General features: G+C 37.6%; 1 protein-coding gene across 7 annotated transcripts in view; it reads right to left on the reverse strand.

Moving 5' to 3' along the window:
- RIMS2 (regulating synaptic membrane exocytosis 2) overlaps positions 1–16,068 on the reverse strand; it is a gene marked incomplete at both ends in the record, with an annotated part of 475,681 nt that overhangs the window by 379,493 nt on the left and 80,120 nt on the right. For all 7 annotated transcript variants that reach the window (XM_084260505.1, XM_084260502.1, XM_084260507.1 and 4 more), the window contains one exon: positions 3,022–3,232. In XM_084260505.1, the coding sequence (XP_084116631.1) occupies positions 3,022–3,232 (211 nt within the window). The remainder of the gene's footprint in view (positions 1–3,021; positions 3,233–16,068) is intronic.

Here is a 16,068-nt window from a genome sequence, read left to right on the forward strand (position 1 = left end):
AGCAGCGAAGCAGCAGGACCAATATTATCAATTTGATTTCTTTGATCTAAAAGGAACTCACACATAAGGATAATTTTTGTACAACCTGCACTGAATTTTAATGCCTATATTTCAGGCACTGTAATTAAACTAAAACAGGAATGTATCATCCACACTTTCAGAGAATCCAAATCTAATGCTCTGACAACAGTCAAACATTTCTATGCTCTGCTCCTACTCATGACCATGAACCTTGTAAGCAGTAGTCCTTCTTGTGACATTTGAAAGAGAAGTGCTCTTTGCAGTTCTGTGTTTTCTGACAAACATGCTGCTAACACTGCTCTGAGCTAAATGACTTAGTAGCAGAATCTGGTGTAAATGTCTTGAATTTGGTTTGTAACTTGATATTATGAAAAAGATCACAAACAGATCAAAGAGCTCCATCAAAAAACAATTCAGACAGTTTAAGAATCACCATATACAATGTCCAAAGCAGACATATATAACCAGTCAGAAAACGTCTATGAAGACCAAAGAAAACATAGCACAGTTAAAGCAGGATGGTATTAGAAGTCATCCTTCAAGTAGATGAAGTTCTATCCATTAAGAAAACTGGAAAAGAATAAATTATTGTAAATTCTGGAAGACCAAAAATTATTTTCATAGAATAATGTGTATAGACATAAGAGAGATCATAAGTAGGAGCCTGCCACTGTCTGTGTCTGAATAAAATCTTTCATATTCATGTTGACGGTGATTAGAGAGATACTTGGTCTTGAATATTATTTCATGGGAAAAGAACTGGAGGTCACATTTCAAACTGATATTTCAGAAAGAGTAGCTACAAAGGGAGTCAATTAAAAAAAAACCCTAACAAATCTTTAAAATCATATGACTGTCAAACACCTCAAGTCTAAATTTGTAGTTATTAACTGTAATATGGATTCTTTCAATGACAAGAAGAATAAAAAGTGGCAGACATGATGACAATTTATTCATTTTTACAGAATTTCAGTGTTAGATCAACTGAATAATTGAAGAGCCTGGCATCCTCATTGGAAAGATTTGTAGAAACCTAATTAGAGAATAAAATTAGCAAAACATGAATAAATTAAGATGAAATGTGGAAAAGACAGAATGGCTTTAGCAACATGTCTGGTACGCGTATCAGAATTCCTTCAACGAGTCACAGAGAAAGTGAGTATATGGGATTTGTTCATACTGCTGAGATGGGCTTCCAGGCTTTTAAAGAATCTCAGGTGCCATGAAAGAGGAATACATTAATCCATGAGAAAATGTAACTACTTAAATGACAGTACTAAAAGCACAGGAATAAATGGACAGGGTTTTTTAAGCGGAGGTATCACCAGTGAAGCCTCTCGGGGTATCTGTCTAGAGATGCCCTATCTAGCATATTTGTAATTATCTAGAACAACGATGAATGAGAGATAGAAAACCTATTTATCACACTAAATTACCAGTATTAGTAGGAAAAAAGCCAACTAAGAAGAGTTGCAGAACAGACTCGTAATACTGAATGGAGAAATCTGCTTACAGAAAGACAGATTAGGTTAGATAATAGGGAAAACTTTCTATAGTGAAGATGGTGAAGCAGTGGGAAAAAAAGAGGCTGTGAGAGAATCTCACTGGAAATCTCTCAAGTCAGCCAAATATCTGCCAAGTTCACATGATCCATCCTGAGGATGGTCCAAATGATGTACTGGAATATTTATTAGGAGATAAAACCTTCCTCCTAATGCACTTTTTCTATGTTTTTAAATATGTAGACATAATGACTCAAATATATGTCCTGAATGACTTTTAAAATCAGACAGAATTAATAAAGAAAATATCAAATGTCTTATTACCAGCAGCATGTTTTAGTTATAAAAACCATTAAGAATGTGAGTTTATGACAACAAAATTTTAAAATTAACTTAAAATCCAAGTGAGTTTGAGATTTACACACATAATCTCCGTTACTTATATCAGGAAATAGCAGATGGTTTTGTATTTTGTGAGTCAAAAACTTGAGTCCAATATTTAGGTCCACCTTTCAATCCTGGATAAAGAAATACATAACATTTCTACCATTGTCTCCTATCTTCTAAACGATTAGAACAATATTTGCAGATTGCATGGTGTTTGCAATTAACATAAATATATAATTTATGGAAGTAACTAATAGCAGGAAATAATACATTAATAAATACTAAATTATTAAATTGATGTATTGATTTACTAAATGTTTTTCCAATTAGAAAAACTAGCAGAAGTCATCTTAAGTATTGCTGTGAATATTCTACAGATAGCTGTCAGAATCTGAGAAAGACACGTATCAGATGTGAACACCTTATCTGAAACAATGAAATACACTGATTTCAGAACTGCTTTATGTGATTATTTCAGTTCTGATTACTTTATTTAAAATTGGATTTCTGTTTTACCTGTTGTTATACAGTGAACACCAGTATATTAGTTGTAACTATATGAGAAACACATTTATTTTTTCCTAATACTACTTTGACATACACATGGTTATTTATGCATCCACATACATAATACATGTGCACTTGTATAATAGATTATAAACATTTCAAAACTCCATAATATATTGTATATGCTGTTCTAACACTAATTTTGCAATTATCTTTTAACAGACAAGCCTGGTAAGCAGAAAACAAACAAATCCTTGCTGTAACTTCTAATAATCACTGTCTCAACATTAGCATCACTAGGTCAGTAGGTATATCTGCCTATCACCACCATAGAGACTCAATCCTCCAATCAAAGAATTGCATTTTCAGGGGTCTGTTAGTAGAAATGTGGCATGTATTAACTTTAAAGCCGCAGTCACAAACCCCATCTGCAGATGGAAGCTATCTGAAATGAGAGCAGAGGTTTTAAAAGCCCTTAAAGTCAGTATCGTTACCTTGTTAAAGGAAATCCATTTCAGTAGCTATGTGCTGTGGATGCATAACCAATGAATAAGGGATACTGAGTTTAGCAGCAGCTTGTTACTCAACTTTGATAACTCCATACCTTATTTGACCGTAAAGACACTCTTCCTCCACAGCGTGCACAGAATTTTGTTTGGCAATATGAACAGTTATGGCCACAGCCATCAGCAAATTTTGTTTTGTGGCAGATGCCACAGGTTGGGGCATCACCCTTCTGCTCCTGCTGCTGCTGTGATTCTTCACCCATCTTCTTCACTTGCTCCTTATACATTTCAAACTGCTGATGTAATTTTCTGCAGAGAAGAGAAGAGATCGTTAACGGTCATTTTATTTAAGCCCACAAATACTCTGCAATCACTAAATTCCGATTTCAAATCACAGATCAGAGATAAATACTGTAGCAAATAAAATACATTTCACTTAGGGTGCTCCGGAAGTGTAACGTTCAAGTATTACTTCTTTTTCACTGTAACTAAACCCTAGGAGGAGGCCCAGCACTGATAACAGGCAGCACACAGAGCAGCTGTTGCAAAGAAAACTTTGATTTAGGATATAACCAACTGTTAGCTGCAAACACAGCAGTAGGAAACATGGGCTGAGTGATGCACGAGCCCACAGCACTAGACAATAAATCAGTTAATAGCAGGGAAAAAGTCTTATTTATTCTTCCAAGTGTACTTTTGCCTAATTCCCCCAGACAGATGCAAATATCTTCTCTTGATACAGTTTATCTTCATTTATCCAACAATATCACACAGAACCATGACTTCTTCCAAGTGCTTTTCAAGCACTGCCTGCAAGTCCATGACAAGTTACCTCAGTCTAGATAAACATTATGAATCATTTATGCCACATCATTAGGGAGGTACCGCTATCCCATGCCAAATATTAGGTAGAAGACCCAAGGTGGAAAATCCAGGATCATCATTTAAGATACACACACATTTTACTTCTCATTTCCAGTGGACTAGGAGCACACTCAGCCAGATGCCACACGCAGACACATCTGCAGTGATTGTTCCAGGCACGCTACCTCATTCATATTCCTGTACCCCCAATAATTATATACTATATACAATAGTTAAAACTGTCCCTGTTATGATCAAAGTTACAGACTCATTCCATGCTCTACAAAGGTAGTCTTTTGTCAAAGCCCCTATTTCTGAAGGTAAGTCAGTCATGGGAAATTTCACCTTCATTGTAAAAAGTTATTTTTTAGCTCCAGTACCTGCAGAAAAAAGCTGGCAAAGGTGACAGCATATTGCAAGAGATTCAAATACAAAAAGAAAAAAGAACTTTGACTTCTCTTTTGGTTTTATCCTTGTGATTTAAAGCAGTCTGAACAGTGATCTTCATATTTTGATAACAGAGGCTGTAAATTTTAGCAATCTAAAAACCATTAAACTAATTTAAGCTCCCTGAACAGACACAAGCAAAACCCTCAAAATAAAGCATTTCCTATGAAACATTAAACTGATACACTTAGCCCAAAAATTAAAAGGGCAAGAGATTTATTTGTCTTTAGAATTATCCTTCTAGGGATGCTCAAGATGAGGTTATTACAAAACATACATGAAGCCTAAGATAGAACAAAGAATAACCTCCTGAAAAAATAAAACCAAAAATCCAGGAGACCAACTTCCTTACTGCAGAAATACAACCCTTCTATCAGATATAAATGAATGATGCATAATTATTTCAGTGAGAGAGGTCATTTCAGTGAGAGGCACCTCCATGAGAAGGACATGAGGGCTGTCATTGCCCTGACAGGCATTCCTTTGCCTTCCCACTGCTTAAAAAATAAATAATAATAACAAAGAATTCACTGTTGCCTATTCTTTGTCAAACATGCCAGGACACGAGTTACTAATAAGGAGGAGTTGAATGAAGTTGAGAACAATATTTGGAAATGTGGAAACCTGGCACATTTCAACGTTTTACACTGACAACAGTACATAATTGGTGGTTAGTATTCTGGCCGCCTTCCATCACTAACATATGTAATCTCTGAGACCTTGCTTGCCTTTTAATTTTGCCAAACATTGCGTTTCTCATTTAAAGCATATTATCTGTGCTGAACTTCAAGTTTATTTTAGGTTACATTCAGTTTTGTGGCTTCCTTATAATCTACAGCCTTTGTTTGTATGATTATTTGCTTACCAGTCTCACTGATGCATAAAAAGCACGAGCCTTTTGCCAATTCTTAAGCCTTGTGTACAGAAATAACTTCACTTTTGTTTTCTCTTGGGCACAAGAATCTATGTAGCGGTCACAACTTTTGCCTCTAAGTATAAACTTTTCAAGGTTATACAAAGCACTTTTCTAAAACCCCTGTTATAGTAGCAAACAACTTATCATCTGCCAAAATAATCTGTTATTACGTTTTCTCTGTTCCAAGAAAAATGCTACATGTATTGATAGCTGTCAGAAAAAAATGAAACACAGAAGACAAAAATCTATTCCATAATCAGTTAGACACACTATGTGTTCTGCTTACTGTGCAGAACCTCTTGAGATGAATAAGATGAATATGCATACTTGAAACGAATGGCAGAGTATTCATTTTAGGAAGTCCATTTAAAAAAAAATAAATAAACAACAAACTTTCTGAACTATTTTATAGAGTATAATTATTTTCATCATCTAGCTTGCAAAAGTTTAAGCCAAAAACTAAAGTAAGAATTTGCAGCGATAATTAGGTGTTTAGAACAGCACAGTATTTGAAGTACATTTAGTAAATAATTGCATACTGTATTTTTCAGAAAATGCAATGCAAATAAAACTCCATTTCATTCAAGCTGTCTGCACTCGAGTCTCTATGCAGAACATTGCTGCCAGAGACGGCACAGGGGTTCGGTTAACAGGGAACTGAAAGCAAGGAGCAGCAAGGCAAACTTGAGAGCCTGGAGCTGAATTCGGGTACCCCAAGACTAGAGTTCCCAACCCCTATACTGCAGTGAGTTACTGTGTTAATGCAAGTGGTGTTGCAGGGCTGAAAAACGGTCTCTGCAGATGAGCTGGTTTAGGCCAAAATGCTTGTCCATACTACAAGCCTTATTCTTACTTATAATACAAGGTTGTTTGATTGTAAACCCAGATAATTGCATCAGACCATAGAGCTGGTTTGTTCAGTCTGGAGAAAAGGAAGCTGAGGGGGAGACCTCATCGCCGTCTATGGCTTCTGATGAGGGGGAGTGGAGGGGCAGGCGCTGATCTCCTCTCTTTGGTGACCAGTGATAGAACCTGAGGGAACGGCATGAAGTTGCAACTGGGGAGGTTTAGGGTGGATATTAGGAAGAGGTTCTTTACTGAGAGGGTGGTCAGGCACTGGAACAGGCTCCGCAGGGAAGTGGTCACAGCACTGAGCTTGGCTGAGTTCAAGAAGCGCCTGAATGATGCACTCAGTCCCATGCTCTGACCTGGCTGGGCCTATGCGGAGCCAGGACTTGGACTTGATAACCCTTATGGGTCCCTTCCAACTTGGTATATTCCATGATTTATGTATAAAGCTTATCAATGCATATCCATAACCCTTACATATGTGTATTTGACAGTGGTCTCAATAGCACAGGCCATCTATCTGCACTGATGCAAAATCACTCTCCATTTCCACATTGTTTTCAAAAATACAAACATCCACTTCAATAACTGCTATAAAATTTAGATGAAAATAATAAATTGGTATGAGTTTATGCAAAGCTTTAATGATAGTGAAAAGTTAATCTGGAAAACTGATATTTATGGTCTGTTCATTGTAATCCCTTGTGAGAATGAGTTCGCTGAATCACACTTGTTTCAGCTGGAAGTTACAGCTGTGAAGTTCATGAGGCTTGTATCACTAGTCAAGACCTTTTTTGTCCTGCAAAGTAAAGTACCCAAGACAGCTGTATCTAGGACTTTTCAGTGTAGAAAGCAACTGCTTGTAAGAGCTTGGATCACTCCATGAAGGTCAAGAATTAGTTTCTATTAGAATACTTGCTTTGTTTCAGAATTGAGCTTGTTTAATTCTGTTAATTTTTGGTTCCCAACACCTTTCTGGAAATGAGAAATTCGGTATCAATCAAAAAGCAGCAATCCATGGGTCTCTCATGATCCATGAGCTACTGCCAAAAGCAAGTAAGAAAAACAAGTTCACTAGATTGATGTCTCTTGTTGCTATGCAAAAGTTTCTCCTGTCCTCCAGAAATGTCCACAGAACTTTCAGCATTTTACCGAAAAATAAAGGTTTAAAAAAATCCTTAATACTGAACAAGAAGTTCTAAATCATTTCTGTCTCCCAAAAGGTCACTTAAACTTTTCTGAAATTTCCACATTAAGCATTAAAATCTGCATTAGAAGGGGGGGGCTGTTAAGCAAGTATCCAGGTCATTGAGGCCAGATGTAAATGTAGCAGCCACTTCTCATCTCCTGGCTACACTTCTCTCCAAGTTTTATTACTGATCGTAGCCCGTGCCTCATTTCCTGTTCCCAGGCACGGAGCACGGATGTGGCTGGAATCCAGGCTTCAAAAAGGGTTTGTTTGCTTTCAGTTCTGCCAAGTCCATTCATTCAACGATTATTCTGCCTGGTGGCAACGACTATCTGGTAACATATAAATTTCTTCCCTGTACTGTACTCAACACTTAATCCTTTCTACTTTTACAACAGTACTAGCTAACCAGTCACTGAATATACACACTTCTCTTCTGAATGGATACTATTCTTATAACCCTGCACATAGGGGCAGAGGTTAGGAAACAACTGGGTGGACATCAACTGTGTTGGTAAAAAAAACAGGAAAATAGGGTGAAAACCAGGCTTTCCTTACAAATTTGACCAAAAAAAAAAAAAAAAAAACAAACACCATATGGGGCTATATTAGCAAGAGTATGAACAGCAGAGAAAGGGAAGTTATTTTTTCTCTTTAGTTGGTAGTGGCAAGGCTGTACCCGGAAAATCATTTCCAGATTGGGGTCCACCAGTTCATGTTGACAAACTGGACAAGTCCAGTGTCATCATAAATTTTAAATATTTTTACAAAGAATTGTCAGGGTCCTAGGGCATGTTAATCCACATGGTGGGATAGAGAAGATGGGTTTGCTCAATCCAGTGAAGAGAAATGGACTAAGAAGTGATCTAACACCTGCCTGAAACTATCTAATGTAAAAATTACCCGAAAAAAAAACTCAAAAAAAAAAATCAGAGCAAAATTCTTCCTGCTAATAACAAACCCAAAACAAGGGGCAAAAGCACTATTGTGGCACTAGGGGAAGTTTTTACCCTAGGAGGGTAGCATAGCACCAGAACAGATTGTCCTGAGTGGCTGTGGGATCACCATCCCTGGAAGTTTTCAAAACTAACCTAGACAAAGTTCAAACTGCCCTGTTCTAGCGTTGGCAACAACCATCCTTTCAGAGATGCCCTTAAACAGCATTGCTGTGATTATGTACCGACTGGTTTTGTGGAATAAGACAAGAAATATGAAGTCAAACTAAAGCAGAAAAAGGGAAAAGTATTCAACAACTCTTTACTTGAGCACTGCTAAAAAAGAAAAAAAAAAAAAAAAGGAGAATTGACTTAATTTTTACCCATAGAAAAAAAAGAAAACCCACACAGCACCTTTTTCGTGCTTTTATAAACTACTGTAAAAATAGTTATCTTTATCAAAGTTTGACCAATGCTTTCTGTCACAGTTTTGCACAGCTGAGTGCTGGGAGAGACCAGGGGCTGCAGAAATGGCTGCTGTAAGGAGTAGCTGGAATTCTCTGCAGGACCCAAAGTGTAAACATTGGCCAATTCAAGGGCAAAGTTGCTGCTGACCAGGGCTGAGCCAATGGGAGATGGTCACAGCGCCTCTGTGAATCACATATAGGAGAAAAAAAAATGCAAGCAGCTGCATTTTGACACCAGAGAAGGGAGTGAGAACATGTAATGAGCTGTGCAGACACCAAGGCCGGGGAGGGTGGGGGAGGAGGCGCCCCAGGTGCCATGGCCCCACAGCCCATGGAAAAGGCCAAGACCCCACCTGTAGCCTGTGGAGAGGCTCCACACTGGATGGAGCAGGTAGACACATAGAGAAGATGCTGTGACCAGCATTGGAGCAAGCCCCTGCCAGTTCTTGCAGCCCACAGAGAGAAACAGAAATGAGCAAGAGAAAGATTTGTGCCAGAACAGGTTTGTTGGGGAGGCTGGTGACCCCATGGAGGACTGGGACTGAGAGACATTGTGATTTATGACTGCCTGCCATAGCAGTGACACACAGTGGGGCAGCTGATGAAGAGATAAAGCCCTGTGGGAAAGGACTCACGTTGGAGAAGCTCATGGAGGACTGTCTCCTGTGGGTGGCACCCCACGGTGCAGCAGGGGGAGGGTGTGGAATGAATGCCCCCCGCCCCAGCCAAGAAGGAAACCAACTTGCAAGGAACTGATGGAAGCCCCCATCTCCCAGTCCCTGCCCCCCTCCCCGTGCCAAGATGGGGGGGCAAGAAGGGAGCAAAATCATGACTGAAGTCTGCTAAGGGAGGGGTGGGGGGAAGGTGTTTTAAGATCTGGTCGTGCTTCTCATTATCCGACCCTGGTGTCACTGTGTGTGCAGTGCAATTAATAAACTAGAGAGCCTTCTTTCCTTCACTCTGTGTTGAGTCTGTTTTGCCCATGTCATTGATGACAGGATGATCTCTCCCTGTACTTACATTGACTCCTAAGCCTCTCCATATCTATTTTCTCCCCTGTCCAACTACAAAGGGGAGTGATAGACAGACTTTGGTGGGCGTCTGGCCTCCAGCCAGGGCTAAACCACCACAGCTTCACCTGTCTTTTCTGTTCCATGTAATGCAAAGGACAAAAAAAAATCTTCAACTGGAAAAGTCCACTAAAAAAAAAAAAGCAGCACTGTTCAGAAATGCAAACCAGAAATTTTCTTGATCACCAAACAACAGTTTTGCCAGTGTTCTGACTGAAATGAAAAAGGGCACCATATAAAACTCCTTTTCAGAAGACCATGACTCTACTTTATGTAGCAGACAAAGAAAAATCATTACGTAATTATAGATTCAACTGCTCTTTGATACCATTCACAATTCAGAATTTTCAGCTTTCATATCAGTGTAAATGAAACATTATCAGAAACTAGATGTCAGCAGAGATCTTTACAAACATTTACTTAACCCATAGCACTACCTTTTTTGCTGGCAAAGTGAAATCTCTACTGTCTCATGAGAACCAACATGCTATTTTAACTGTCGGGTTTCCTTGTGTAAACAATAATTATTTTTCATATAAACAAAAATTCTATTTTCTACTGTCATTAGGTTGAACTTCAGAGCCATCCACCCAAGTGAAATGTCTGCACGTTAGTTAAAAAAGTCTACCAAAATACTTAGAGAATTTGAAATGGAAAGGGTTAAAAACCACAACTATAGAGTAGAACACTTCTTTTTAATCTATGGCCTGGAATTTACAGTAACTGGGAAAAATCCACAATATTGAACAGAGTTGGACAGTATTTGCTATTTAAATGTTGGGTGGGGGTTTTTTGAGGCACTTATTTTGATTTCCTACTGAAAATGCCAGTTTCAGCTAAACTTTCACCAGCTCTTTTGTTTTTTAATCATCTCAGTTACAATGTCCAGAAAACAGAAGAAACCATAAAATCCAATTCATTTGGGCATTTACTGAAAATGAAAGAGACCTAGATTTTCATTTCTACCTGCCCTGAAGACCAACCTTCAACAGTCTATACCAGAACAATAACTCCCTAAGTTTATCTCAAAACTGTTCATAGTGTCTCCTATAAGAGTTTTTGCACTTTGATAGATAATTTGAAGAATGTAGAGGAAAATACATTCCTTGCTATTTTTCCAGATGGGGAAATGCAGTTTTTTACCCAAAGTAAAGTTAAGACAAAAGTTAAGAGATACAGAGATTTTCCCTAGCTTTTTAAGTATTTTGTTTAGAACAAGGAGGGTAAATACAAGCCATATAACGACAATAACAGCCACCTTCAGCAATGTCAAATACTTTATATTTCATTGTAATTTCTTTTCTCTAAACATAGAGTAAATCCCCCTGAAATTGTCAGTAGAACTGTATCTCTAAAATGTTTAGCTTTTGCATCTATGTATGGTTTGAGTTGTTTTACAGATGGAGCTAACTGGGAAAAAAACCCCATGATTTTCATGTTTCCATTTCTCTAATTTATTAAGGAACACGTACTGCATTAACCTGAAGTAGGAACAGATCAACACTGATAAAACTTTAAGTACAAGAATGTGTTTAAAGAGCCTATGAAATAGAGCAGTTAGAATAAGGATGTCACAGAGGCCCTAAACATGGTGAAAGACTTACTTACAAAAGATGTAAACTCATTCACACTAAGAAAAACACTCACTCAAATCACAGAAGTATTTCTTTATCAAAAAGATACTCTTAATTCACATGAAAAACACAAGGTGGCCAAAATGTGAATCCTAGGTTAAAAAGACACAGATAACAATTAAAATAACTTACTGCATTTCACACCTAAGTGACAGTATGTTTTCTGATAATTTCACTGAAAGAACTATTGTAAAAAACAAACTTTTATTATGTGAGTATAGATACCCTAAATTTAAAGTGAATTACACTGACTGTGCCTGAAATTCTGAACAGGAGAAAAGGAAATGGAAAGGAAGGAGTGTGGTTGCTGAATGATCTTGCCCTTTGTTTGTACCAGCACTGCTGCTCACTTCTAACTCAAGTGGGAAAAAGTGAACTACAGCAAAGCAAATCAGCACCCGAAAGTAACATCTCGGTTTAAGTCCCTCCACTTCTGGCCAAGGGGCAGGGTAGAGACAGCCTATTATGCCCTAACAGCATTTGCCTCAAACCGTGCAATGGAACCAAAAACTCTCTGCTGGTGGAGATTTCATATAAGCCACTCTTAGAAGTAAATGACGTGGCCAAGATGAGGTCTTTGAACTGCCCTGACTCTCAATTCCCCCATTTCCTCATTTACTAAGACTTTCTGCAGAGGCTTCCAGTTCACACTTGATCACATTTTGTTCTCAATTTACTTGACCTCCCTTGCAAAAGAGTAAATACGCCTCTCATTTCACTCTTCTGATGTCATAATGGATTAATTCACCTGATATGACCACAAATAAACTTGTAACTACAGATGAAGTCATACCACTCAATCTAGTTTATTTACAATCATTCAGAAACTCAGTAAAAAAGACAAGAAACAATGTGCAAGAAAAATAAACCCAACCTGTTTTAATAACTGAGTAGGATATAACTCTGTGAACGAATCAACAGATTACCTGCCAGCCAGACACAAAGTCTAGCTGGAACTGGCAGGATTACATTACCTGTCTTTTTTTCTTTCTTTTTTTTTTTTTCCTGTTTGTAATGCTCAGCGTTGAATCAACTTGCAGCCTTTGTTCATTAACTTTGTTTATTAGCAGCAGTGTGGCTGCTCTTTGAGGGCAAGGAGGAGGTGAACAATAAGCTAGGTACAATAGTCCTGTGCAAGGCTACGAGAAAAAGTGAACATGCAGATGATGAACATATGGCCAATTAGAGGATGACCCCATTAATGCTACCGTATTTGTGTAGTTTGAATGATATCAAGATAGCGCTAGACAAAGTGTATAGAAAAGAAAAGTCAGTAACTCCTGGCTGTGCTCGTTACTTTCAGGTTTCCTCAGAACAACAGACACTTCCTTCTACCTTTCCTATAGTAATTCAAACTAACTGCTAGATTAAACTGAGAAGTGGTATCTCTGTTCCTAATTATTTCTTATAGTTTGTTAAAAGTAAACTTTAACTGAATTGCTTATTGGTCTTTTTTACAATCTGTAATCGAGGAAAAGCTCTAAAGTCCCAATTAAGGTTTAAACAGACAGAATACAGTAAAACTTCCAATTCCTCTAAAACTTTTCAATGCTCTTTTTTTTAGTTATTATATAAGGCCCTTTAAAAATAAAGAGAATAATGCATTCCTCGACAGTTTAACAAGAGCCAAATTATTCAGACACAGCTACCCAGTTTCTCCATAACTGACAGTTATGGGACTAGCCTCCAATAAGGAAGGGAGGTTCCTTCATAAATCCAGATGGTAATGACTTTACACCTATGAGTATCTTCATACCACTCTTATTTCAAAGTACCTGAAAAGGTTCTAATTATTTTTTTCTGAATTTTATTTAAAAGTATTTCTATGAAAGTTCTGGAAACTTCTGTTGTAAGGTAGACTTTCTTGTGTATACTGGGGTATTTTTTCCTCATTCCCATTAGCTGTTCTTCTATTAGGGAGAAAAAAGAAAAAAAAAAGCTGTATAAGAGCTTCTTTAAGCCACAATGAGTCTAGAGCTTCCCATCAGGTTTTTATCATACGTTTTTAAAATAAACATCCTTAGCTAAATTTATCACTCTTTCTCCATAAAAAATCTTCATTGTTCTAATAAGTTTTGCCACCTATTTCTGTACCTTCTCACCTATATTGGAAATATCAGTAGGACTACTTTTTAATGTTTAAGTGTCAAGCAAGCAAATTAAATTCATACTGTTACACACAATAGTGGTAGTTTTCCTTCCGCTCTTTAACCTTGTGACAAGGCTGACACGGCACAGGTAATTTTAGGTCTCATTCAAAGTAAGATTAAGCATGCCAGTAGTAATTGAAAAGGGAACCTTCTAGTGCCTGACTCTCCCAGGAAGCTCTCCAAGTTCATTCCACAGATGCATTCCCTCAATTAAAATTATTTTATCTCCAGTTCCATGGGCCTCGTCCCTGTGCTTGCAATCCACACTATCCCAAAGGAACTGCTCTGGTAATGTGCTGAAATTGTAAGTACTAATCCTCAACTGACAATGAAGATCAGGAGCAAGAAGCTGAAGTTTGAATAAAAATAAGTTGCCAGGAAGTGACAGAGCACAAAAACAGGATCTTTGAAGATTGGTGTTTGTATTTTATATTTCATCTGTGTTAAAGTAAAAGAAATTACAAAATTGTAGATTAAAAACTAAAGATAATAATTGGCAACTTGTCTTTTTTCTTTTTACTGTGTCATCACAAAACAAGATGTAAGCAATCACCCTGTGTGCCTTACGCATCCAGACACTTTCAACTTCACTTGAACGATTACTGTCAATTCTGGTGGGAAAGAACAATTGTCTCAAAGACAATTTTGATTAGAGTTTGGAAAAATAGTCATAGTGACACAAGGGAACTAGTGGAACTGTTGTGTCTAAGGGTAAAGGCACATCATCTGCTCAAGCCTGACGGAACATTAGAAAGGATATAACCAGAGACACCTTACAGTAGGTGACACTACTTCGATCTCCAGCTGAAGATAACATAATAGCATCATGTATTGCTGCTGCTAGGCAGTTTGGACAAGTGCAAGTGGACTTTTCAGAAACTGTGCATAAAAGCAATAAGTCTATCTTTCAGCATTCAGTCTCGTCTTGCTGATGACCAGCATCTGTCCCTCACGTCTACCAGAGAAGGCACAACAAACAGGAAAAATCTGCAGCATGTATACTGCCATAAAACAGGCACATCAAATGTGACATCACATACATTTGAACACATGACACTTTCTACTAGGAAAACTCCAACCAGAAAACAAAATTCCTTAGACTTCTAAATTAATCAGCTACAACAGGGTCCCAGGAAAAGGACTTCACAGACTAGAATTAGGATTATTTTGCAGTTATTGCAGCACCCTTATGACATTGCAAGCTTTATGAAAAAAAATAAGACTCCCACTTGGATGTTTTCCATGCATAGGTGACATATGTCAATTACACACATTGCAACATTATTACATTTATGAAGGGCATCTCCAGCAGAGATAATATTTCTCACAGTCACTCGAGTTACTTTATTTGCATCATCAGTTGACTTACAAAAGGAAGCTGGTCACTTCTTGCTTGTAGTTTTAGAAATGCTCAAAACAACTAAGTTACTGTGTTAAACTGTTTTATCCTTACTATGAAAGGCAAAATTACTTTTTCATTAGATAATTACACACACAGCCAAAATAAATACATGCTAAATAATAGGTCAGACTGTCTTGGCTCCGAAATGTAACACCTCCTGACATTATAGTATCATGATTAGAGTGAGTTCATTCCACATTGTTTACAACATTCATGAGCACTTTCAATTATTGAGTAGCCCCTATCTTTTTACCTCTGAGACAGGATTGTTCCTATCTTGTTGATTTTCCTTTTTTAACAAACAGGAAATAAATTTAAGCAACGCTAGGAAAGCTAGTGTAACCAAGTCTCAGTTGTGCTTACCCTAAAGTTGTCTCAACTGCACCTAAGCAAACTACATTGACATGCTTGGTGCTGAATTATCACCTCCAGAACTAGTGTCAGTAATTAGCTGTGGTGCATCTTGTTGGGCTTGTTCAGCGTGGAGAAGAGAAGGCTCCAGGGAGACCTAATTACAGCCAATGAATACTTCAAGTGGTCCTACAGGAAAGCGGGAGAGGGACTGTTCAACAGGGCATGCAGTGAGAGGACATCTGCTATCCTAATTAAAGACATTGTGGAATATAATTTGGAGAAAGAAATATCTATTATCAGTGCTATTGCAGAATATGGACAGTTCCACCTAAAGAGAATCAATCCCAATTTCTAAAATTAATTTTCATTCTTATTTTAGATAAGTGTTTTGTATATAGGATTGAGCAGACTACTATTCAAAGCAGGAACAGTTATCAATACTGATAAACTTCCAATTCTTCTTCCTGCTAACATGAATAACCTGTTACAATACTATCTTTGTCATAGTAGGTTTCCAACATCTTTCTTTAATATGAACACCCCAAAGATAAGTGGATTATACATAGAGTCAAAAAAAGAGGCAAAGGCATTGGGTAGGATGTAACAGCCTTTGGTAAACAAGAGGAGAAAAAGCTGTGATCCTAGGATTATCGCAATTCACTTATACCAAAGAAAGAGTTTTTATTTAGTGTAAACAGGTTATTAGCATTGTAATAGCTAAGAAATATACACAATGGAGTCACAAATTCATTAGTAAATATTTTACAGAACAGTTTCCAATAGAACAGATACCGTAACATTTTCTTAAGATATTCAGGAGGGATACTGCAAAGAGGCAGATGCAGTGGCATCACTACATATGATGAAA

The sequence above is a fragment of the Gallinula chloropus genome (genome assembly GCF_964237585.1).
Source record: "Gallinula chloropus genome assembly, chromosome: 2".
NCBI lineage: Eukaryota > Metazoa > Chordata > Aves > Gruiformes > Rallidae > Gallinula > Gallinula chloropus.